This window comes from Thunnus thynnus, chromosome 11 (assembly GCF_963924715.1).
Source record: "Thunnus thynnus chromosome 11, fThuThy2.1, whole genome shotgun sequence".
Lineage (NCBI taxonomy): Eukaryota > Metazoa > Chordata > Actinopteri > Scombriformes > Scombridae > Thunnus > Thunnus thynnus.
In genome coordinates this window covers 24,086,244-24,108,213 of record NC_089527.1, presented here as the reverse complement: position 1 = coordinate 24,108,213, position 21,970 = coordinate 24,086,244, and the positions used below count along the sequence as shown (strand labels likewise).

The 21,970-nt window shown below is 41.7% G+C and overlaps 1 protein-coding gene across 11 annotated transcripts in view; it reads right to left on the bottom strand.

Annotated features, from left to right (window-relative positions):
- The window catches only part of mycbp2 (MYC binding protein 2), a 63,545-nt gene that overhangs the window by 15,750 nt on the left and 25,825 nt on the right, over window positions 1-21,970 (bottom strand). For 6 of the 11 annotated variants that reach the window (XM_067604002.1, XM_067604005.1, XM_067604013.1 and 3 more), the window contains 36 exons: window positions 21,114-21,233; window positions 20,915-20,996; window positions 20,710-20,827; window positions 20,173-20,531; window positions 19,764-19,936; window positions 19,508-19,633; window positions 19,283-19,410; window positions 18,838-18,929; window positions 18,426-18,560; window positions 18,189-18,272; window positions 17,992-18,088; window positions 17,684-17,876; window positions 16,997-17,271; window positions 16,486-16,707; window positions 16,114-16,305; window positions 14,729-14,935; window positions 14,477-14,614; window positions 14,084-14,262; window positions 13,853-13,995; window positions 13,634-13,734; window positions 13,319-13,537; window positions 12,981-13,203; window positions 12,308-12,426; window positions 12,013-12,100; window positions 11,802-11,851; window positions 11,515-11,687; window positions 10,132-10,276; window positions 9,744-9,950; window positions 9,395-9,450; window positions 9,205-9,320; window positions 8,139-8,236; window positions 6,942-7,058; window positions 5,184-5,324; window positions 2,628-2,852; window positions 1,463-1,595; window positions 1,226-1,351 (listed from right to left, as the gene is read on the bottom strand). In XM_067604002.1, coding sequence (XP_067460103.1) covers window positions 1,226-1,351; window positions 1,463-1,595; window positions 2,628-2,852; window positions 5,184-5,324; window positions 6,942-7,058; window positions 8,139-8,236; window positions 9,205-9,320; window positions 9,395-9,450; window positions 9,744-9,950; window positions 10,132-10,276; window positions 11,515-11,687; window positions 11,802-11,851; window positions 12,013-12,100; window positions 12,308-12,426; window positions 12,981-13,203; window positions 13,319-13,537; window positions 13,634-13,734; window positions 13,853-13,995; window positions 14,084-14,262; window positions 14,477-14,614; window positions 14,729-14,935; window positions 16,114-16,305; window positions 16,486-16,707; window positions 16,997-17,271; window positions 17,684-17,876; window positions 17,992-18,088; window positions 18,189-18,272; window positions 18,426-18,560; window positions 18,838-18,929; window positions 19,283-19,410; window positions 19,508-19,633; window positions 19,764-19,936; window positions 20,173-20,531; window positions 20,710-20,827; window positions 20,915-20,996; window positions 21,114-21,233 — 5,400 coding nt within the window. The remainder of the gene's footprint in view (window positions 1-1,225; window positions 1,352-1,462; window positions 1,596-2,627; window positions 2,853-5,183; window positions 5,325-6,941; window positions 7,059-8,138; window positions 8,237-9,204; window positions 9,321-9,394; window positions 9,451-9,743; window positions 9,951-10,131; window positions 10,277-11,514; window positions 11,688-11,801; window positions 11,852-12,012; window positions 12,101-12,307; window positions 12,427-12,980; window positions 13,204-13,318; window positions 13,538-13,633; window positions 13,735-13,852; window positions 13,996-14,083; window positions 14,263-14,476; window positions 14,615-14,728; window positions 14,936-16,113; window positions 16,306-16,485; window positions 16,708-16,996; window positions 17,272-17,683; window positions 17,877-17,991; window positions 18,089-18,188; window positions 18,273-18,425; window positions 18,561-18,837; window positions 18,930-19,282; window positions 19,411-19,507; window positions 19,634-19,763; window positions 19,937-20,172; window positions 20,532-20,709; window positions 20,828-20,914; window positions 20,997-21,113; window positions 21,234-21,970) is intronic. The other 5 variants (XM_067604011.1, XM_067604014.1, XM_067604007.1 and 2 more) reach the window with 4 other exon arrangements.

The following is a 21,970-nucleotide window of genomic DNA, read 5'->3' as shown; positions in this document are numbered from 1 at the left end:
GTCAGCCAACTGGCTAAACTGTCCTTTGCCCAAGCACGTCATTCTTCTTTTGAGTTTTATTGGCATTTTTCAAGCAATTGCAGGAAAAACAAGATAGATGCAGTCAGAGCTGCATAACAGAGTCACATATATGTGGCTATGTATGAAATCGGATCTGGCTTTTATCCAGATATGAGACACTTGTGACAAGCGCAAATAGGACTTTTTAATTCCACTGTGAGACATGAATTTGTGAATTTGTATTATTTGCATAACCATGGTTCCCTCAAGGACAAAGTGTCTCCACAGCCTCCTTTTTAAAGCAAAGTGAGGAGAAAGTAAGGCATCTGAAAGATAATTGAAACAGTGTCAGGCCTATATTCAGACAGAATGACTCCAATTCTGGATGGTTTAGCAGAAGTAATGAGTTAATTCTGGTGATGTTTTCAGTGCTTCCTCATACTTTTTAAGAAAACAGTCATTATGTAAATGATTTAATGTTTTCCAAGAGACTAAATTACGGCAACAAATGGTAAAAGGTGAAATCACAGTGTGTTCACAATGTGTTCAGGGCCAGTTATCATTGTTGAGCTAACCCACTGAAGTAACATTCACGTGGATTGGAGCTGCCTGAATAGTGCCCAGCTAAACAGAGCCCATAGCAGTCCAACTGAACAGAAGCACACTGACTGGCCCATGCACACAGACAGACATATGCCTGACACTGCAGAGATGTTAGGCATGAAGTAACAACAGTAGACAATAAAAACATGCATAAATAAAAAGAGATGATTGATCAGTGACTTTAAAGGAACTGATTGATCCATACTGGATCGTGTACATCTTGTGGAGGTGATTCTATATAAACCGTGTTTTGTTTTGCATGAAAAGAGGAAATTGGACTGCTAACCCAAAGATTATGAAACAACCTTACCACATAGATCAATTTATATAATTGAAATAAGTGAATTTATCAAAGCATTTGTGAGACAATTCTCAGTCAAAAGCATGGTGAAGAAGTCAGGTAGTGCAAGTAACAGTAAAGCAGAGAATAATCAAGAAAAGTGGGCAGAGGGAAGTTAGAGGTGAGATATACTTTATGTCAGTGATGGTAAAACATCACTCAAAACCTTGTCTGAGCACTCAAAAACTTAGAATGCAAATGCGTCAAACAATGTGGATGTTAAAAGCAAATTGACATGGAGGTTAAGGACGTGTTCTTGAAAATGTACCAAGTTGACCTCACCTTTGTTGTTGGAGATGCCATAGTCAAAGCCCTGTGCTCCATTTGAAGATGTGGCCCTGTTGAAGGCCTGCACAGAGAAAGGGCTGGGTGGTGGGGTCTGGGCCCCATGCTCAAGCAGTGCTTGTTCTACAAGAGCAAATAATTAGATCATGTTATCTGACAATTTTTAACATTTTGATGTTCAAAAATCCCCCTAATTGACTTAAAATCTTGGTTACAAGCAGTGTAGTGGCTTACCCTCATCATGGCGAAGGTACTGGTTTCCCCCACGGTCTCTGGCCAACGACCAGGCCTCTCCCTCATCACTCTCACAGAACTCCACTACACTGTTCTTATCCAGCTGTACCCAGGTTCCCTCAGAGTTGACCACCTGATACACAAACAACACTCTTTATCCATACTCACACACACTGAACACTTAGTCACACACACTCTGTCTAGCCCTCCTCTATCAAAAACTAGTCACAGCCATTTTCCACATTAATCCCTGTCCATTCATGTCATTACTGCACGGACAAAACCATGGCACAAATTCTACGACAGTAGATCACTAACATGCAAACATTCAATTCATCTGATTGAAACATACAAAATTCACAGCAGTAGATCACATGAATTAGATTTTGTGTATCAGCAGACACTGCGGGACAAAACTGATGTAGCTAAAATAGAATAAAGACTTACTCTAAAAAGGGGTAGCTTATTGAAAGATAAATGCATGAAGTTGTTTTTTTCTCAACTCCCTGAAATATTGTCATTTTGGAAAAAACAGACACAGATGGAAGTATTAGTATGTGCAGGCTGCACCTCCCAGATCCAGACAGGGCATTCCAGTACAGGCTCAGAGAGGAAACTATTGAACAGCATGACACACCACAGCAGCCAATGACAGGTCATATCCAAAAGAGGGGTCACCAGGCCAAAGACAATTTTGAAAATTCAAAGTACCAAGTCATTGACACGATTGTTACAAGTGCAAGAAAGATACAGTCAAGGCACAGAACGGCTCCAGCAATTTGTGATCAGACTTCCTCTGAGAAGTGTTGTGGCAGATGAATATGACACCCTGAAACTGCAATGGATTTATAGACAAACTGAAATTAGTAAGTAAAGAAGCACACAGCCAGTTGGTAAGACCTCAGCAAGTGGAAAGAGAACAGAGCACACACCCACACCCAGAAGCACCTGATGTATTCCCCTTAGAAAGACAGATTACATTCTTTACATTCACAAATCAGTTCAGTATAAGTAAAAGAGGGAATACTAATCTGCCTGTTAGAGAATTACTGTGAGGCCAAAATCTACTAACAGCAGCTACAGTACATTAACGTGATCTAAACAGACCGATTTATTCAACGCTATCCACAAAAAACACATTTCATTATTTGGGGTGAGTGCGTACCTCGCCTATGGCCTTGACCATGTTGCCAAGTACTAACATTCCAATGGGGATACCCCTAAGGTTTGGGCAGCTTCTGATGTTGTGACCAGAGGGGCCGGTCTTCACTACCTTATAAAGCCCCGGGCCGCCGCCCTGCCCTGCCCTGTTCTGCACCCGAGTGGGGGCCTCGTGGGAAGGGCAGCTGCTCACCTCCTTCACGTTCTCCTCCGATTGGCCCCTGACCTCCTGCAAGAGGTAAGAGCACGAATTAGAGTTCGAGTAACATGTCAAAAGGGTGCAGAAATCTGATAGAGCAGGACTAGCTTCACTTACTACAAAGTAATATTATGGAGAAAAAACACTATTTACAGTGTTGTTGTAAAAGAGCATGTATGCTCAGCAAACCTAGCCCGTAAAAGTATGAACATTAGGTCTTCTTTAAAAAGCCACCTAATCCATTTCTCATCTCAGTCTCCAAAACCTTAAGCCACTCTGAGAGGTTGTGTCTCTCTCTGATGAATTGCCAGATATCACATCATCATTGAAAACCTACATAGATTTCCACCCTCAAAATCATTAAATATTCTAAAAAAAATGGTCACCCATATTTTAAAATGTATATCCTGTACTTTTAAATGTTTCAATATAAAAGTTTAAGTATACTTTAAGATCAAAATGCTCGCAGTTAGTACACAAGAATTCAACATTTCAACCAACGTTGTAGCGATGCAATAAAAATGACCAATAGACTCAGATTCAGCAAAATGTTTTCTTATTTTCATCAAGTCTAAAGGGAGGCATGCTATGACACACAAGGATACAGGACTAAACATGACAAGCCTTTCAGACAAGACCTCATGCAACAGACTGGAAGTTAGTGTCTTCAACCCCATGCAACACACAAGCTTGAACAGTAATTACTTAAAAATCCCAAACGTGAGCACTGCAGGAGTTTATGGAAGAAGCAGTGTCCTCTGATTTATCATCGCCTTCAGACGTCAAAATTACACAACACAGACAACCATGCAACTGTGTTTCGACCTCTTGTGCCTGATTGTAACACTGTGGGAAGACTACAAAGTCACAAGGGGTTCAAGAGGACACGTAGAGTAACAAATAGATGATAAACTATGGGGCAGTCAAGCTATTTATCCCTGCTTCATACAACTCACCTGTGGCGGGAATATAGTTAAGGGGGTCCACGACAAAAAGCCGATATCCCTGACTCCTTGGCTAGCGTTAAAGACATTCTGAGCAACAGATCGTGAGACAGTCAAGAAACAGTAGACGACTCGAGAGAGGAGAGAGAACAGAATGGGGGGAGGCGCTGATGTATTTTTTTGGAAGAAGAAAAAAATTTTTCTGGCTTGGCTCGTCTAGAATTTCCAGCATCAGAGGTTATTTGAGGAAGTGAAGAAGAGAGGACAGAATCTGCTGTCAGATCGGCCAGTTTGTGAAATTGTGGAACAGTGATAAAAGGGGGCCGCCTGTCAAATGTTTGAGCACTATTCATTCAGTGTCAGACCAAATGCATTGAAAAAATATCAAACCCGTTGCAGGGGCAGAAAAAGGATTGAAAGTTCACTCCAAACACCTTATGGTTGTGATTTCCTAATCCATGACCAAATGACCTCAAAAGAAGAAAGGAAATGCATATAAAGAAGAAACTTCCAAAAAAATTCCCCACTTGGATGATGTAGTGTGTCATGCTGTTCAGACAGAGACCTTACATGGAAGCCTCCTAGCACCTAAAGCATCCCAATGCAAAGGTGGAATTGTAGAGCAGTAGAGGTACAATTTCCAACTGACAGTTTGCGTGGTCCAGTGATTGCTTCATGACAGAAAACCACCTGGATATTAACATCTGTTCTTTCGGATACTTCCCCTTGTACTGCAATATCATAGCAAATGCTTCAAATTACACTCATCACATTCCTTATTATGATTGCATATCATGGCGGTTTTTGTGGCATGGAGCAAAATGTGAGAAAAAAAAACCCTTGTTATCACATGCTGTAGTGTGCCAGTGTTCATGAACTGTGAGTTAGAGGCAATGAGGAAAAGAAGACTGAACAGTGCAGACTAACCCGCTTAACCACAGGATGAAATTGCTCCTTTACTACCTTTCTCCTCAGTCTGTCAATTCCTGCATTGGGGTTCACTTCAATGCACTCAACATATACTACCTAGGCATGTGAGCATTTACAAGTGTCGCTTCCATTTAAACATATGATGGTCACATTGTGGTAAACTTTCCACCTTTAAACATGAGTTAATGCATGCACGCTCCCAGCCGCTGTTCTCTTGCACAGTGAGTTAGTGAAAGTTTCATACTCAGTGTTGCTCGGATAGATATTTCATGCAAGAGAACACCCCAAACAGTTATACTTTGATGAAGTTCTCAATTTACCATGCTTCGAGGACATTTGGGGAGTAGGTGCCAAACACTTGAAAGTCCTTGAAAACCGTTATCGTTAAACAACAGAGGTGATCTGTGAGTTTATCCCCAAATGAACAGCGCAGGAGCCTCTGTCATTATTAAACGGAGTCAGACTGCTCAGCAGGCCTTCTACTTACGTCGGCTGGGACCAGTAGGCTCCGGCCCAGGTGCTGGTTAAAAGAGAGGCACCAGGCTTCAGTGTACCCATTCATGCTGGGAACGTACTTCTTTACTGTTTCATCATTGAGCCTGAGCCACACACCATCATCATTGTGGATCTACGGGAAAACAAGCAACAGAGCAGAGCACAGCCATGGCATCCTGTTACTATGGAAACAGGAGGGGCAGCACCCTCACACACAAACATACACACGCACACATACACACACATACACACTACACCTCTGAGGCTGCAGGAAAGTCTCCAATCAAATTAGAGGACGATAACCTTTTCAGATAAGGAATACGTAACATCGGCGTCTTAATCTTTCTGTTACAGCGATGGCTTTTTGAATTCAGATGTGGGTGATCTTTATGTTCATGTTCCCAATAGTCTATATTCAGTCAGAAAGACTATACAAACATGACAGGACATTTACAGAACGAGCCACATGCTTGCGTGATATTTGGTACCTGGTGTGCAAGAGGGAGCAGTATCACCGCGGAGAGCAGAACTGATTAAAAAAGTTATGATATGTTATATAAGATGATATGATTCATAAGGAAGAAGACTGTTGTCCGTTCTTTCACAGGCTGCATCAGCAATTTTGCTGCTGAAGCCTTAATTAATGACTGATAGTGCTCAAGCATAGGTTGACAAGATGTTGATGTGAAAAGAATTTTCCTGGATATTCATATATTCTTCTATGCACTTTGAATGGATGAAAATTAAAAATATAGAGGTGTGACGGTGGTTTGATTATTATTATGGGTGTTTAATGGGTTATCTCTTTCTTTTTACCTTCACAGCGAGGGGAAAAAATTCTTTTTATACACTGATCTGACATGAGAGGACTCTTCATAACTGCTTAAAATTGGCTCAGTCACAATTTTTTGTGATTTAGGCAAACTGTCAGTCAAGTCATCTGATATTATTTTCTTTGTGCATAAAAGATGATAATTAAACGAGTGCTCTTCAGAAGGTGAACAAAACTTGCATTACATTTCTTGTGCCATTTCTTCATTGCTTGTTCAGCCTTGTGCTGCTGTAGCCTTAACGCTAATTTTTCGACATTAAATTCACACTTGAGCTAAGTTAAAATGTTACTAGGTCCAACGTAGTGAGATTGTTGTCATTTTTACGTAAAGGTGACTTGGGCAGTTCAGATTAAAGTAAATATTAACATAAACAGGAGCATGTCTGAAAGGGGCTTTAAGTTGAGGTTATGTCAGGTGCAAGTAATACACAGAAAACGTCACTAGTGCTGTTATCAAAGGCTGGGGGTGGAGATATTGCGTAGGACTGGCAAATATGTGTTGCATTATAAAGTTCAGGGACTAGAGGGGAAATTCTTTAGTCAATGCTTTGCATGCTACCATTTTTGATTTCTGATTTGCATCGCATCATTTGGCTTTTTGGCACGAGTTCACACCTTTCATGTAGCCTCAGAGTGCTTTGCAAAAGTATGAAGCAACATAAAATAAGAGGAACAAATTCATAAGCTTTAAAAGAAAGTAGTAATCATTATTGAGAGAGGTAATTATACACAATACAGAGAAGCCAAAGAGGACTCAAAATTACAACTGTTCTAGACAAAACATATTATGATTACAATATTTATGATTCTGTCCTTATTGATTTAAAGAAGAAGAAACACAGAAATAGAGTAAAAGTGGATAGTGCTCCAGCTAGTCTAGTCTACAACTTATATTCTCCCAGGGCTTAAGTCAATTACCTCGTCAATGAAAGTGATGGTGCCATTGACATGCACTATGCCTATTTGTTCACTCTGCAGGGAGGGGTGACTACGCACACGCAGGCCTGCGCTGTCCTTGGACACAAATTTGCGGACCTGAGAGAAGCAGAGGGGAGATGGAGACTGTGAGCCGCAGGAGCAAAGAACAGAAAGAAATAAAGGCAATAAGTGAAGCAGGAGGAGAAAGAAGAGGAAGCAGAAAGTTGACGGTTTGAGGTTGCATGCATTAACCCACTCAGAACCTTCCTCCAAGTACACGCATTCACAAAGCGAAAGATGAGGAAACTACAGGAGCTCTATGTTGAATAACACCAGTTGGATGAAGATTGCTTCAATCCTGCTTTATATATATAGACATGGTGCTGATTTAATGTGCATGTTGTTGCTTGTTTCCCCATTATGGATCAAAATCAAAATTGTTACAACTTTCATAAAACAATGATGACCCAAACTTATTTGTTTTATGCATTCTCTGTAATTCAAGTACAGAGTTTGGTTGCTTTTTTATTTAGTAAGTAATAATCAATCACTGCAGCTAGAACAAACGACAAGGCTGATATATAGTGGTCACATGCACACTATAACCTGAGTATTGTGAATAACTCTTAATCTACATGAAGAGATTTTACCACTAAGTGGCAGAAAGACTCCAAACAAACACATGGATGAGCCTTAATGTATCACCTCATCACGTTATGGGAAACATATCAGCAAGCATGTGCTTATTTGCACATTCAACCAAGTACAGCAACATCACACTGGAGTCCTCCCAATTACCACCTAATGACCAGACAGATATCCATGACATTCTGTTGACCAGTAATTGGTTCATCAGACCAGCAAACCAAAACAAGGTGAAAAAAGGTAAACGCTGTGCAGAGGTGCAAAAGGTGTCGATTTTCAGTGTGAAGAGCAATTCTAACAATCCTTTCACATTAGAGGGAGTCTTTCCTTTCAGAGTTCATATCAAAATATTTCTTAATTGAACAAGTTGGTAAGAATTGAGTTTAATGGTTTGTACCTGTATTTAGAAATTGTCAGCAAGTGTACAAGACAGGACACATTGTTTTTGGTCTGTTGAGTTGTATTTGATGGGTGATTTCAAGTATGTATGCATTTTATAGGTTTGTTAATATGCTTTGTTATGCCGATGTTTAATCATAAGAAAAATCTCACCTTGCTGGGCTGAGGTTCAGCTTTTGGTTTGACCATCTGAGTGCCAGGCGGTATCATGCCTTTGGGAGGGTCTTTGACTTCTACCTCCAAGCCAGCATCTAAAAAGATACACAATTTAAAGGATGGAAATACTGATTTATCTTACAAAGGGTTTGCATGTAATACCGCTTGCTAGTCACTCTCCCCTGTGTGGCAAACATGCAAAATTCAGCATTTACACTTTGTAAAAAAACATGAAAAACACTGCTCAAAAGAGCTGTTCAATCATCTGTGTGAACAGATTCAGAAAGAATCAAGCAAAGAATTACTTTCTAAGGGGCTAGTGAAAAAACTAACCAAAAGCACACAGGTTTCTGAATGAAACGTGTAATAAATATCACAATAGTCTATCCACAGTTAACCACAGTATCCTCTGAAGTACATGTTACTGACTAGGCTCAAAAGTTGCGCTTTACTCATGTTTTCCACTGGCAGCAGCAACAATGAAACATCCAGTCCAAATCCTTTAGAGTAAAACCATCAACTCAAATGTTAACTGACTAAAATAAGCAAAACTTACCATTTAGCACAAAAACTACATAATTACATGTTAAAATACATTTAAGTGTATGTGCATTAATGATTAATTTTAAAAGGGGCATTTTAGTCTCAAAATGTCACCATTGTACAGTGCACAACTGACTTTCAGGGTCCAACGTGTTGTTTTCACTAAGTTACACTAAGCTTATAAAAGCTCAGACATCAAGGCCACAGGGTAGTTACTTCACAGGTGTAAAGCTACATGTAGGATATTTATATCCTGTGTTTGTCTGGAAACTCAAACTATGGCCACATTTCAGCATTCACAGAGCACGGACTGTCTGGTACGTACAGATCGTGGTGTAAAATATACACACAGCTCTTCCCATGCATAATGGCCGTAGCAAGCTTATTGTTGTTGTTGGTGGTGGTATCACATATATAAAATACATCAATGCATACCTTCTATTCACTGTGTGGGAAAAGCTTCAGAGGACAGAAGTGCTGTTCTTACGGACATACATTAAATTACTTTGACATAGCTTACCTATTTCAATTCCATCAATGGTGACGTGGATTGTATAAAGGCCTACTGCTCCTGGCGTCCAGTTGGCACTGTAGGTCCCATCAGTGTTGGCACGAATCAGCATGTTCTCACTGGGCCTAAGTGGGATATAAACAGTAAGTAGATTGTATCTAAATGGAAAATGTGCTTGGTTCTGCATTATCTCACTTACCTCTTTGGGGTAGGGGAAGCAAAGCGCAACTCTTCAAAGGAGTAGTTTTCATATGCCTAAAAATCACAAAGAGCACAAGTATTGAGGTAACAAAATCTAGAGCAATATCATAATTACAGAAAAAGTAGTAAATTTTCAGGCCTGTTATCTTTATCTCAGCCCTTGGACCTCTGTGAAATATATTTCTGTACAAATAATTTTGACAGATTTCATTATTAACTTTATAATGTTTGGTATGTGAACAACAGATCTGATGACCAAACAGCTACCCCGTATGCAAATCTGCAGCTTGCTAAGGGTAAACAAGATAGTTTGTGAGTGAGTTGTAAGTCAGTTACATGAGGCTGACCTTCATCATGGTAATAGCAATATAGCGAGCTTCTTTCACAATCATGGGCTCGTATGTGGCCTCCAGCTTGGGCATGGGCAGACCTCCAAACGTTAGGTCGGGACCAGAGGACGAAGGAGAGGAGCTTCCAGGTAGCCGCTGCAGCTTCTTCACATTCTCCTGCTGCAACGACTTCTTCTGGGAAACAGGCACAGCCTTTACCTCCACCTGGAAATTAAACAGATGAGGAACATAAGAGATGTGAGACAGTAGTACAATGTTAATAACAACTTTAAAGAACCACAACACTACTTGGAGGATTTGACAATGACAATAAATTTTTCTGTCATTTCAGTTTTATAAAATACTTATGTCTCTGAAGCAGAGAAGCTAAAACAGTTATCCTGACCTTCATGTTAGGGACATGCACCACATCTCCATACTGGTCTTTGGTCTGTACGACAACAGTAGCTGGCCACCCACAGCGAATGTCATCTTTGTTCAGGATCAGAGACGTCTTCTGGGGGTCTGCATAAGAGTCTGGCTGCAGCCACCTAGAAGAAAAGATCAAAGGGACATTGACAGGATAGTAAATGACTCATTTGTAATGATGCCTGGGCATTACCAATCAAAGCTTAAGGTTACTTATCCTGTAAGCCCGTGTTCTCTGATAACATGAGTGAGATGTAGCACTATGGGGAACGCTCTCTCTGCGTTATTCCTCAGAAGCCTCTATATCATTATTCCAGTCCTAATGCTTGTGTCAAGGAGGAGCTATGCTTCTCACCTATCGACATGGCAGCACTCATCATTCAAGATAAGCCTTCCTTTTCCTCGCTTTACACCCAGAGGGTGCTCTAGTGAGACACCTCATTCATGTTATCGGTAAACAGGGGTTACGGGATAAGTAACCTCAAGCTCTCTCTCAAGCATTCCTTTCGGAGTCTCACTATGAGGAATATGCAGTCTACCATATTGCCAGATAAGCTTATCCCAGTGACTGATATGGTGGTGAAAATGACGTGCTCAACCCCAGTGATGCCAACCATCACTGTCGACGAGTGGCATCTGTAGAGTCTGCCTCGTGGAATCACCACTTGTGAAGATGTTATTAATCTCAGCATTTGCAGACACCATCTGAATGGGACGAATTTCCCAAAGTGGAATAGATAATGCCACCTGGGCATGTAACACTTATATATACACTGAATGCAACCCGATGCACATAACACACAAACACTATGAGTGTCCAAACCTGAGATTTTGTAACCAAAGGGACTCATTCGGGGTGGTGGTTTGGTGTCTGTCTTCGCTTGGTATAGTTAGCTTAGGCGAGCAAGACAAGGAGTTTGTTTTGTTTTGCAAAAATCTTTTAATGGGGTTGGGCAGGTGTGGTATGCTTAGTGGACTACAGCTTGTGGTACCTGGCTTGGTGGCTGTACGCAGTAGCCAACACTGTTAGTTGGGTCAGTTAACAGTGGTGATAGGTTTATGGCAACAGCTAACATGCGCTCTCAAAGCCTACTCAATGGTGAAGAGTGAACTACTGGCTGGAATAATGATATAGAGGCTTCTGAGGATGATGCTGAGAGAGCATTCCCCATATTGTGACGCCAAAAGGAATGTTTGTAAGAGAACCTAAATTGTAGGGGCAAAGCTAATATGCAGTTCACCACTATTGCATATTTCAGAATTGGTAATGAACAGTTCATTTTTTTGTTCTTGTCAGGTAAGAAGAATTGACAAGAGACAGCTAGAGGTGCACAAGCTGGCTCCTTGCACAAAATCTTACCTTGCCAGTCGTCCTCCACTTGAGCTCTGTACACATGTGATGAAGTCCTCAAGGAAAGAGTGCTCATTGGTTTGAAGGTGCAGAGGCAGATTCCCCTCCAGGGCCTCTAGAATGGTGGGGGAGTGAGACAAGGCCAGACCCTTCCCCAGTATCCCAGAGTGGGACTTACACACCTAGATGAGGGCAAAGGAAAGAGGAATCAAGGAGGGAAGAGTGCAGATAAAAATTCTTTTCACAAGATAATTTTGATTCCTAAACAATATCTCTGAATTTAGCAGATGACACACCTGAAGAGAGGCTTCCTCAAGAATCTCAAGATCCTCCTCCAACTCATTGCCTGAAATTACAAGATTAGAGTAAGAGATGAATGCTTTACTTGAGATGTCACATAAGATGAATTTGCTCCCATCAATAACACAATACAATGTATCATGATATCATAAGTACAGGTTATTAACCATTGCCCCAGAAAATACCCTCATCCATTATTTTCCATACCTATAGGGAGTGCAAGGTCTTTCTTCATCAGAGCCGCAGCACACACACTGCCCAGGTAGGCCAGCTCTTTCTCTAGTTGAATGGTACCCTGAAACATCCAAAAGGCTTTAATCAAAAAGTTGTCCATTCGAAATTTTCTCTGGCTGCACACACATTTCTCATTATACAGATAACATACAGAATGCAGCTTACTCGTGAGATCTAATTATGATTCCCAAACACAGGCAACTATTATCCAGACAGACAGAAGGCCAACCTGCTACACGATTCACAGAAAAATATACAATGGCTGTACCTCATCAGGGCCAGGGTTGAATTCATATCCCACAGCCACACACTTAAAGCCGTAAAAGCAAGCTTTCTCATCTTTCACATAATCCGAGGCTGTTTCCAATGAAAACAGAACTTCATTTCCTGAAAGTAGAGAGGACAGAAAAACAGTGAATGAAGGGTGAGACAGGTGGTGGGAAGTGTTCTGTAAATAATAATTGGTGGATTTACAATGGTGTTACTACTTATTTATACTACATAACATGACAAAACATTAACATTGCTTGCGCTGTTACAGTTGACACATTCATTTTAATACAGGATAAGTGCCTGCTTTTCTTGCTCAGCATAGATTAGCCTTTGTGGGGCTTTGTGGTCACCATAGTACAGGCAGTTTGAGGGCCTCTTGCTCTCAGTCCCCCCTTTCAGGTATGTAAGCATGTTATCCCTGGCTCTGATCTTAGGAGTGCTATACAGTGCTGCTGCCTTACAAACTGAACTTCTGGAACAATAACTTGGGCAGTGCACACTAGCTTAGCAAAGACCTTCAATGCATTTACATGCTCAGTGACATTTACTAAGTCTCTGGTTTTTGGAACTTAGGGATTTAATGTGGTGCTGTTCAAAATGATAATTTTATCGTAATGCCTGAAGCTATATGTCCAATAATAAATGCTGCACTGCTCTGCCTTTCTCACCTGGGAGCACAAGGACAGTGGTTGGCCATCCCGTGGAACCAGAGAACTTCTTGAGCTCAGTCCAGGTATTGATGGTGTCATGGATCAGAGGTTTGCCCCCGAGGCAGGACAGGTGGAGGGTGCGGCTGGGGATGAGCAGACGTAGGACATCCTCTGGCTGTGCAGTGCCACACTGTGGGTCAAACTCGATGGTGGTCCAACGGACACAATCTGGGAATGATACCTGGGGCAAGGTGATGCATAAAAGGATTAGTTTCAATTTGAATGACGTTCTTGTCTCTTACTTTCTCAGTTGTAAGTTACTTGCTAAGCTGTTAACATGCTAAAGGATAACTTACCCTGTATTGCGTGACACCAGATTGCTTGTAAGGGTGGTCGCTCTCAATTACTGAGTAGTGATTTGAGGTGGTACAAGCCGACAAGCCCTGCTCAGGCTGGTTGCCAGTCGTGCTGTCTGTTGACTGGTTGGGATTGAAGGTGGGTGGAGCGTATTTTTGGTTGAGGGCGGAGACAGCAGGTAACAGCTCTTGAACCAGTCCAAAGACCTCAACAGCAGCCTGGATGGGGTAGATGAGTCACCATAATGCCACATGAGGGAAAGACAATTTATTAGTCAAAGATGAAGAGTTTTACCTCCTGGTTTGACCTCTTACCTTAGGTACAGATGCAGCCACAGGGCCAATGTAGGCCAGGATAAGGGGGAGGAGCATGGAGAACAGACTGGAGGAACTTAGTAGCTCGGGGATATCATCCACTGGAGACAACAAAGGACATAGATAAAACTGAAAACAGGCTGAACAGATATGATATAAATTTAGTATGAGTAGCTGTCAGCAGTTACCAAGTTACAAGTATAGGTTTTTTGAGCTTACCATCAACAGCAAATGCCCTGTGAAGCAGGTCCTTTGCAGCTCTGACCACAGCGCTGACCACGGAGAGAGCTCGGCTACAGTTTTTGTCCTCCTCATTGGCTTTGCTCAGCAGCTGGGACTGGAGATCACCATCGTACTCACTCCTTCAGCCATGAGACAACACTTTGGTCAGAAAAAACCCCCCAAATACTTCAGATATCTGATGTAGGAAAATTCTTGCTTTGTGATTACCTGTAGTAGAGAATCTGTGGGATCTGTCCTCTTGTCTGGTTGGTCCCATTGCTACTCAAGCTGCAGGTGCTGAATGTGAAGGACACACCATCAGAGCACTGCACTGTGGTCATACCTCCATCCCCGTTAGCAGTCCTGCTGCCGTAGTTTCGTAATCGAACAGCATACTTCACCCCTTCCTACAAAAGAATAAATTCAGACTATTTTATCCAAAACCAGCCTCATATTGTATGAATTTAGACAATAGTTTCATCCTCACAGTTGTATCTCAACAGCAAACCATATAAATATTATTTCATTGATATAGAGTACCAGTCAAAAGTTTGGACACACTGTCAAATTCACTTGAATGAGAAAGTGTGTCTAAACTTTTGACTGGTACTGTATATGTACCTTGAGTGGCACAGCCTTGTCCAGGCGAATCTCAGCAATATCACTGGGGGAATCATCTGTGCTGTAGGTACCCTTCACCAGCTCTAGAGATGTCCACCTGTGAGAATGTGCCGAGTCCCCTGGGTGCTCTGTCTGCGCCTGAAGGGTGAGGGAACAAATATGGTACAAATAGTGAAATAACAAAGCTTGAAATCTTGGTCAGCAATACCAGAGAGCACTTACATATAATCTGAAATCTTTATAATCTCTTACATCATCAGCGAGCACCTCTAGTTCATACTCATGGATGCCCCCTCCTCCATACACACAGACGCCAACCAGCACAACGCCTGGCTTGTCCACTGTCATACAGATGGCATCCGGAGACCCATTGCCCGTGTTCCAACTGCGGCCCTGGCTTGTTTTGGTGAAACGGTTAGGAGATGCTTTCACAGAGTGCAGAGAGTTCAGCCCATCAACCTAATAAGCAAGGAAACAATAAGATATGTAATCATTATATCAAACCTTTTACAAACCTCGTAGGGCTGATAAACAGATTAAAAGAGGAATACCCAAGTTCTACTGCAAATATTATCAAACAATGAAATTCTGACTGAAAATCCAGTTCTCTGCATAAAGATCATCATCAAAAAGCAGTATGTGTACCATTAGGTGGCTTTATTGAAGACAAAGAATAAAAAATAATGTAATGGATGTTATCCATATATGAATGCCATCCATGTCTTTCATTTACAGACAAAAACAGTGCAGAAAAAAGGTCTTGTCATATAAACATCTAATGTTTGGCAAGTGTTAGGTAATCTGTTACTATTTATATCACCCTGCTGACTACAGGGAGCCAGACACAGCTGCAGAGGGACGTATTCAGGTGCCCTGGGGAGGAAGAGTTTTTTCCCTAACAACAGACTGGGGGGAAAAAAAAACTGTGATGGTGAGGTCTGCAGCCGAGTGGCGGTTACTATGGCAATGAGAACTTAAGTATCTTGACTGCGGTACATGGGTATGCGTGTGAACAGACAGAGTGATGATAATTGAATAAAGAATGTGAGAGAGGGAGAGCAACAGACATCAGACAGTCCAACCCACTTTATGACTCATCATAAAATAATACTAAAAATCCATTGCCCCCCTGTTGTTACTGATTTTTGACAACCATTAAGAAATTGCTTTGTTCCAAGCAAGAGCTGTCACTATGGAAAGTTAGTTGTATAACAATTGAGCTTTAAGTAAAATGATTTGGAATGAGGAAAGATGTGAACTCTGGTGGACAGATCTGTCATCACCAGTGACCTCATCTACAACTTACACAGCTGGACTACAACAATCAAGCAAAGTGAGATTTCATTTTAACATAATTGTGAGCTGAAACTGTTCCAAATAAAATCGAATGTGGCAGAGAGCATCCCGATCAGTGGGCAACAATCACAATGTAATTGTCCATGACAAAGACACCAGATGTTAACACAGAAAACACAGAACAGATGACATGAAAAACAAAGAGCACATCAGGATTCAATGTCTTTCTAAAGGAAACTAGAGTGGTGTAATGTCTGCGAAGACCAAGCCCTCTGGCCCTACCTTTGGGTTTAATGTGCATTTGTGTGTTGTAGATATATATATATATATATAAAGGTTACCTCAGAGCCCAGGGCAGAAGCGGTAAGCTCAGAGACGATGGAGGCCAGCAGGCCACAGGTGTTGGAGACCAGATGCGGCGAGAACAGCTCCACTTCTTTCCTCAAACTCTTCCTCACTGGCAGCACCACAATCACCAGCATCTTCTCCAGAACCTCTCGGAAACTGGTCATGCCCATAAGGTTCTCCTCAGTCTACGGTTGTGAAAGAAGGTGCAATATGATATTGTTTTGATTGTTTTCACAAGAATAGGATATGGTAATGATCAGAGGCCATCATATTCTCCATCACTAAAACATTTCCTGGGTCTCTGACCACACTCGTAAGCATTTTGAAGTGACAATATCTGATGTGTATGACGTGCAAAAACTCACATGGCTAAGTTTCTCCATGTGGGCCACCAGCAGGGGGAAGCGGTGAGCGAGGGCTGAGTCGTTCTCTGTGCTGACTTGTTTGACAAGGGAACGCAACAGCACTTCCCCATCATATGCGATGGGCAGGATGGATGTCAGCTTGACCGAGGTGTTGCACAAAGCTGACATTACCGCCGCCAGCAGACGGCTGCTGGATGTGCGAAAGTTGGCCTCAGCAATGTCCTGAAAAACAGAGAGGACGTCATAAATGAATCTCTGATTTTATTATCTTTTGTGAATTTCTTTCTCTGATGTTCATTAAATAACCAAAGAAATATGACATTGAAACATTCAGTTGCTCTGGATAAGAGTATAAACTTCATATCTAAAATTATGTAAAAGTAGGCGTGCTGTACATTTTATCTGAAACAATTTGTCACTTAGTTGACTGACAGAATATCAATCACAAGCTATTTTTATAATCATCATTTTGTACATTATCAAATAAAAATGCCAAACATCAGGAACTAACCTGGTCTAAGCAGTTGAGCAGGTCACAGAGACAGGCCCACTGCAGAGCTGGAGTCGGGTAGAAGGAGTGGAAACAAGCAGTGAAGGTGTTGTGGCACTCCTGCAGCACAGCTTCCAGCAGAGTCAGCGGCTGAGATAAGTAGCCCTGGGGGTCGTTGTCCAGCTTGGTCAGGCAGTTGTCCATACCTTCTGACAGGATCTTCTTCAGCAAACTGCGCGTCTTTCCCACGCACTCAGCCAGCTTGCTCGACTCCTCCACCACAGCTTTGGTGCTGGCTAGAAACCAAACAACATATCAAAAGAGATCTTATCAGATGCTATACTCTGAAATCAAGACTTATATTCAAATGTATACATTTTGAAATAAGAACTTCCTGAAATTCACCACATAATGTCTGTAAACTATAATCAATCTATGAACTACAGATCATCTATTCTGTGAAGGCTTTAAGGTTTTGCAGGCCAAAGACAAGTTACCTACAATGCTCAAATTTATTCTAATTTTGAACAATGAATCATTGTTTATCATTAGGACAGGCATTAATAACTAAAAGCATTGTTACGGTTTATTCTTAATTTTAATATCAATTCACATACTATGTAGATTCATGAATAAAAGCAGTACTGCAGATTCCTTTTTCCCAGAAAATGAGCAATTAAGTTTCCAAAGATAAAATGATGCTCCTACCAGCAATGGGGAAGATCTCACAGATGTAGACCCTGAGGAGGCGGAGGCAGCACGTGCCAACAAAGCGCAGTCTCTCTAGGTCCAGCAGGGTGGCTGTGTACTGGAAGCCTTTCAGCCCTCGCAGTTCCTCCACACCGAGTACCAGGGTGGTCCAGCTCCAGTGAAGGATACTCAGCAGGGACTCAAAGCACTCCTAAGGAGAGACAGAGGTAGACAGTCGCACACACACATACACACGCTGATTGCAGTGCCACAATGCTGTACAAAATTATATTTATTACTCTATTCAAAACATAGACAGTACTAACCACTGAGACTGTTCGAGCGAACGAGCGTTTAAGGATGTGAACTGGCTCACTGGTCTGCTGTTTCCCTTTAGATGCATTACCATCATTTGAAGGAAGCCTGTTAAATTACGAAGAAAAAACAAAATCATTTACTTGACAAGCCAATAGACAAAATAAGCTTTAAACTCTGTTAACACAATGTGAGGAATTTTACTTGCCTGTAAAGTAGCTGAGGTATTTGACCCGCATTCACATCTGTACCGTTGTTTGATTTCTTAGAGCTTTTGAACTGAAATACCACACTAAAGGAAAAAAAAAACAAAATAAATATATTAAATCACTGTGACCAATATTTCACTTTTTTTTTTTTTTTTTTCTAAAGAAAGGTGACAATATGACACATCAATTCATCTACAAACGCAACAGCATTACTTATGTTGTGAAATCAGTTTTACCCATCATCAGTGGTGATGGTAGCCTGTCCATGGGAGCCACAGTCACTGCTGGGACCAGACACTCTGGCCCACGCCACATACCACCAGCCCAACTGCAGCAGCACCGGCTCATCAAACATCATGGCATATTTCTCTCTGAAAATGAAAAGATTATCAGTCACTACTATCAAATATTAAAGTTGAAATTTATTTCAGTCTGTAAAATAATGACACAAACTATTTGTGATAAAAGCATAGAGAAAAAAAAAACACCTTCAACTAAAATTAACAATTACTCCCAACAAAACAGTACTTAGTAGAAAGATATGGAGATGATATCATTATATAAACTTTTTCTTTACATGAAAAGCTGTGAGATCAGAAGGGAAACATCAGTTCATTCGAATGGTTCACATTGATGCATAAACAGTACCTGGCAGCACAGTCATAGGCCAGTACGTCAGTCTCAGCCAGCAGATCACCATCTGTCTCATGATCGCCTCCATCAGGCCCCAGCTCAAAAAGCTGCACAACAACAGGACTGGGTTAATATACTTTAAAAGCCTGGAATTTGATGCCAGAATCCCACTTAATCCACTGAGTGTATTATCTCCTTTGGTAATTTATCAGCTTTAGGAGGGATATCTATTACAATGTTGTTGACTGTGGTCAGACTACTAAATATTTTGGTTTGACTTTAGCTCCGTTATTACTTTTGGAAATTTTTGCAAAAACTACAAAATAGTTGAACTAGTTTTCATTTGGTACATTTGAGATACCTGTGTATACAATTTGCAGCAGCACACACTCTATGGATTAAAGGGTAATAAATCTTATTTCCCTTCATAAATACACAAAAATGTCAGAGGATTGCTCACCTTAATCTTAGCAGTGTACTCTCCTCGTCCCCCGAACAGGCCCAGCCCACCCAGCAGGATGTCTGCATCAGCACAGAAGCGAATGGCCTCCACAGAATGGGCTGAGTAGCCCCAACCACCACCATGACCTACAGCATTACAGTAACACGTAAGAAACCAAAGCATATAATAGCCAAATGTATCTTCCAGTATTCATCGTTTGTTCTGTACAAAGAGCCCACTTACTCTCAAAGCGGTTCACCACGCTGTAGTCCTCCTTGGAGTAGACCTTCATCACTGCCTGGGTCTCTTCCTCTGCACTGGCTACACCCATCTTCAGCTCCTGCATGGCTGCCAGCGTGTCCAGGCAACCTAATAGGTCACCACAGTATACTTCCTCTTAGCATCAACCATCAACATTTGTGTTGTAGCATTATGTGCATTTTTACAAAAGATTCATAAGACCTATGACACTTTTCTGAGTGGCTAGTGCGATGATTACCAAGGATGTGTAGAGCTCCATGAGAGCGAGTGGTGGTGGCATGGGATCCTGAGGGCAATGCAAGCTCTGGGCTAAGGATACTACAGCGAGCCTGTAGATCTGTAGCAGAGGGCATCCTGGCATCAGCAATCACTGCATTGTAGCACCACATCTCTCTTGAAGCTGGCAGGAACCTAAAAACACAAAAAGAACCATGATTAAGGATAACATGTTAAAGGGTTTAATAATCAAAAAAGAACGTGTCAAGTTTATCTGTAGAAAGTATTACCTAAGTCTTTAAAAACGGGGATAAATACTGGTGATATCACCTTGGAGATACAGTAGTACATTCTATGGTAGATACTGGCTAACCAAAGTAAAACATAATGGTAGCATTTTAATTACTCATGTGAATAGCCCTTGGACTGACCTCCATATGACATCATACACAGGGTCCAGACACAGGCCAAATCCCTGTAGGTCCTCCTGCTCAGAATCATTGAATGTGCGGCAGCTTCCATCCATTTTGTTGATAAGCAAGCATTTAAATGGAGGCGGTTCAGACACAGAGGAGGGCACGAGGCCAATGATGTGCTTGCTGGCAAAGATCTCTGAAGTAGCTAGGACATGGGAGTTGATAAGGGCCTCATCGATCCGCAGGAACGTTTGGTCTCCACTGGCACCAATCCAGGTAGCCTTGCGTCCATATTTGGCACCAATATTGGGCATGGGAGATGGCTTGGCATTCCAGTAGGGCATGTCTAGGATGGGCCGGCCCAGCTGCCCTTTCTGAAAAACAAGGAGACAATGTTCACGCTCGAGCACATTTTGTGATGTACTGAAATGGGCATCTTAAGCATTATCATCATCATGTGTAAGACATGAAGTTTTGGATTTAAACAAGAATCCTGCACGCTCTGAGAAAGCAGCTGTTGACAAATTTTATGAGGGACAATGTTTTTCTTACCGAGAAACTGCCAAATGTGAAGACTTGCCCATCCATGAGGAGAACAACCGTGTGGTTACTGCCTGCTGTCACCTGGATACTGGGACCTGGAAGAGCCTGCACCAGAGTAGGAGAACCCCTAGCAGGTAGAAACATTAGTTGTAGGTTGTGTGTCAATTTCTGTTGGTCTGTATGTTTATGTCTGTTAAGTCAACAGAAGCAATACCTGGAGTTGACATCACCATGTCCTAGCTGGCCATGTTGGCCGTATCCAAACGTGTAGACATCTCCATTCTCCATCAGCACCACTGTAAGGCAAGAGGAACAAGTTTTATTTTGTACTTTCTTCACCTCAAGGTCGGCCCCTCTTTTTTTTCTTGATATAATATGCAGACAAATCTACCCAGAAGCAGCCATGAACCTACCTGAGTGGTGAAAACCGCAGCTGACCTGCACAGCTCGCAGCTCACAGTCAAATCTCACTGCCCCCGGTGGGTAGGTGGTTATTTTACTGGCATCCTTCTCTCCACGCTCACTGCTGCCATCTACAAGGCAAACACTCAAGTCAGCACATTTGAGTAGAGGAGTGGGAAGAGAGTGAAGTTGAGTTGCAACTTCAGACCGCCCAAGTGGATGTCTCTGCACAGTCCTGGAAAACTGAGCTGGAGGAAATAAGAGGACTCAAAAGAAAAAAGGAAGAACGGGGAAAAGCATGCCGAAATAGAAAGGAGGGAAACAACACCTCTGTAACAGAATGGCTTTTGGCAACCAGTCCCATTAAAAAACACTTCTCTCCGAGAGTTAAAACTTTTAGTGGACAGATGGTTTGTTTATCAAATAATTAGACTTTTTTTGTCTGTGTTCAATGAGAAAAAGGAAATCTGGTTTACCCTGAGCCCTGTGTAAGAGGTCAGAGTTGTGGCGTGTGAGTGGAAAAAGTTGGATAGAGACCCATGCATTACAGTAAATATAATAACTGTCAATACCGTTTTGGACCAGGAACCAGTTCATTGTGGTCAGCCACATGAGATAGACGGATTAAGTTTTTAAGTTTCAATACACAGTAAATGTAAAATAAATATTGACTGGCTCTTGGCCCAAAGATTCATAGGGTAGGGTTGAAAGTTAAGCTCGTGGACACAACTCTAAATGTCAGTGAGTGCAAATAAGTGTTCTTAAATGACATTTAAAGCACACAAAAGCTGTTTTGGAAGTCACAGACAGATACATCAATATTGCCAGGTGAGGGATGTGGAACACCCCTTCCTCTTCAGGAGAGCAA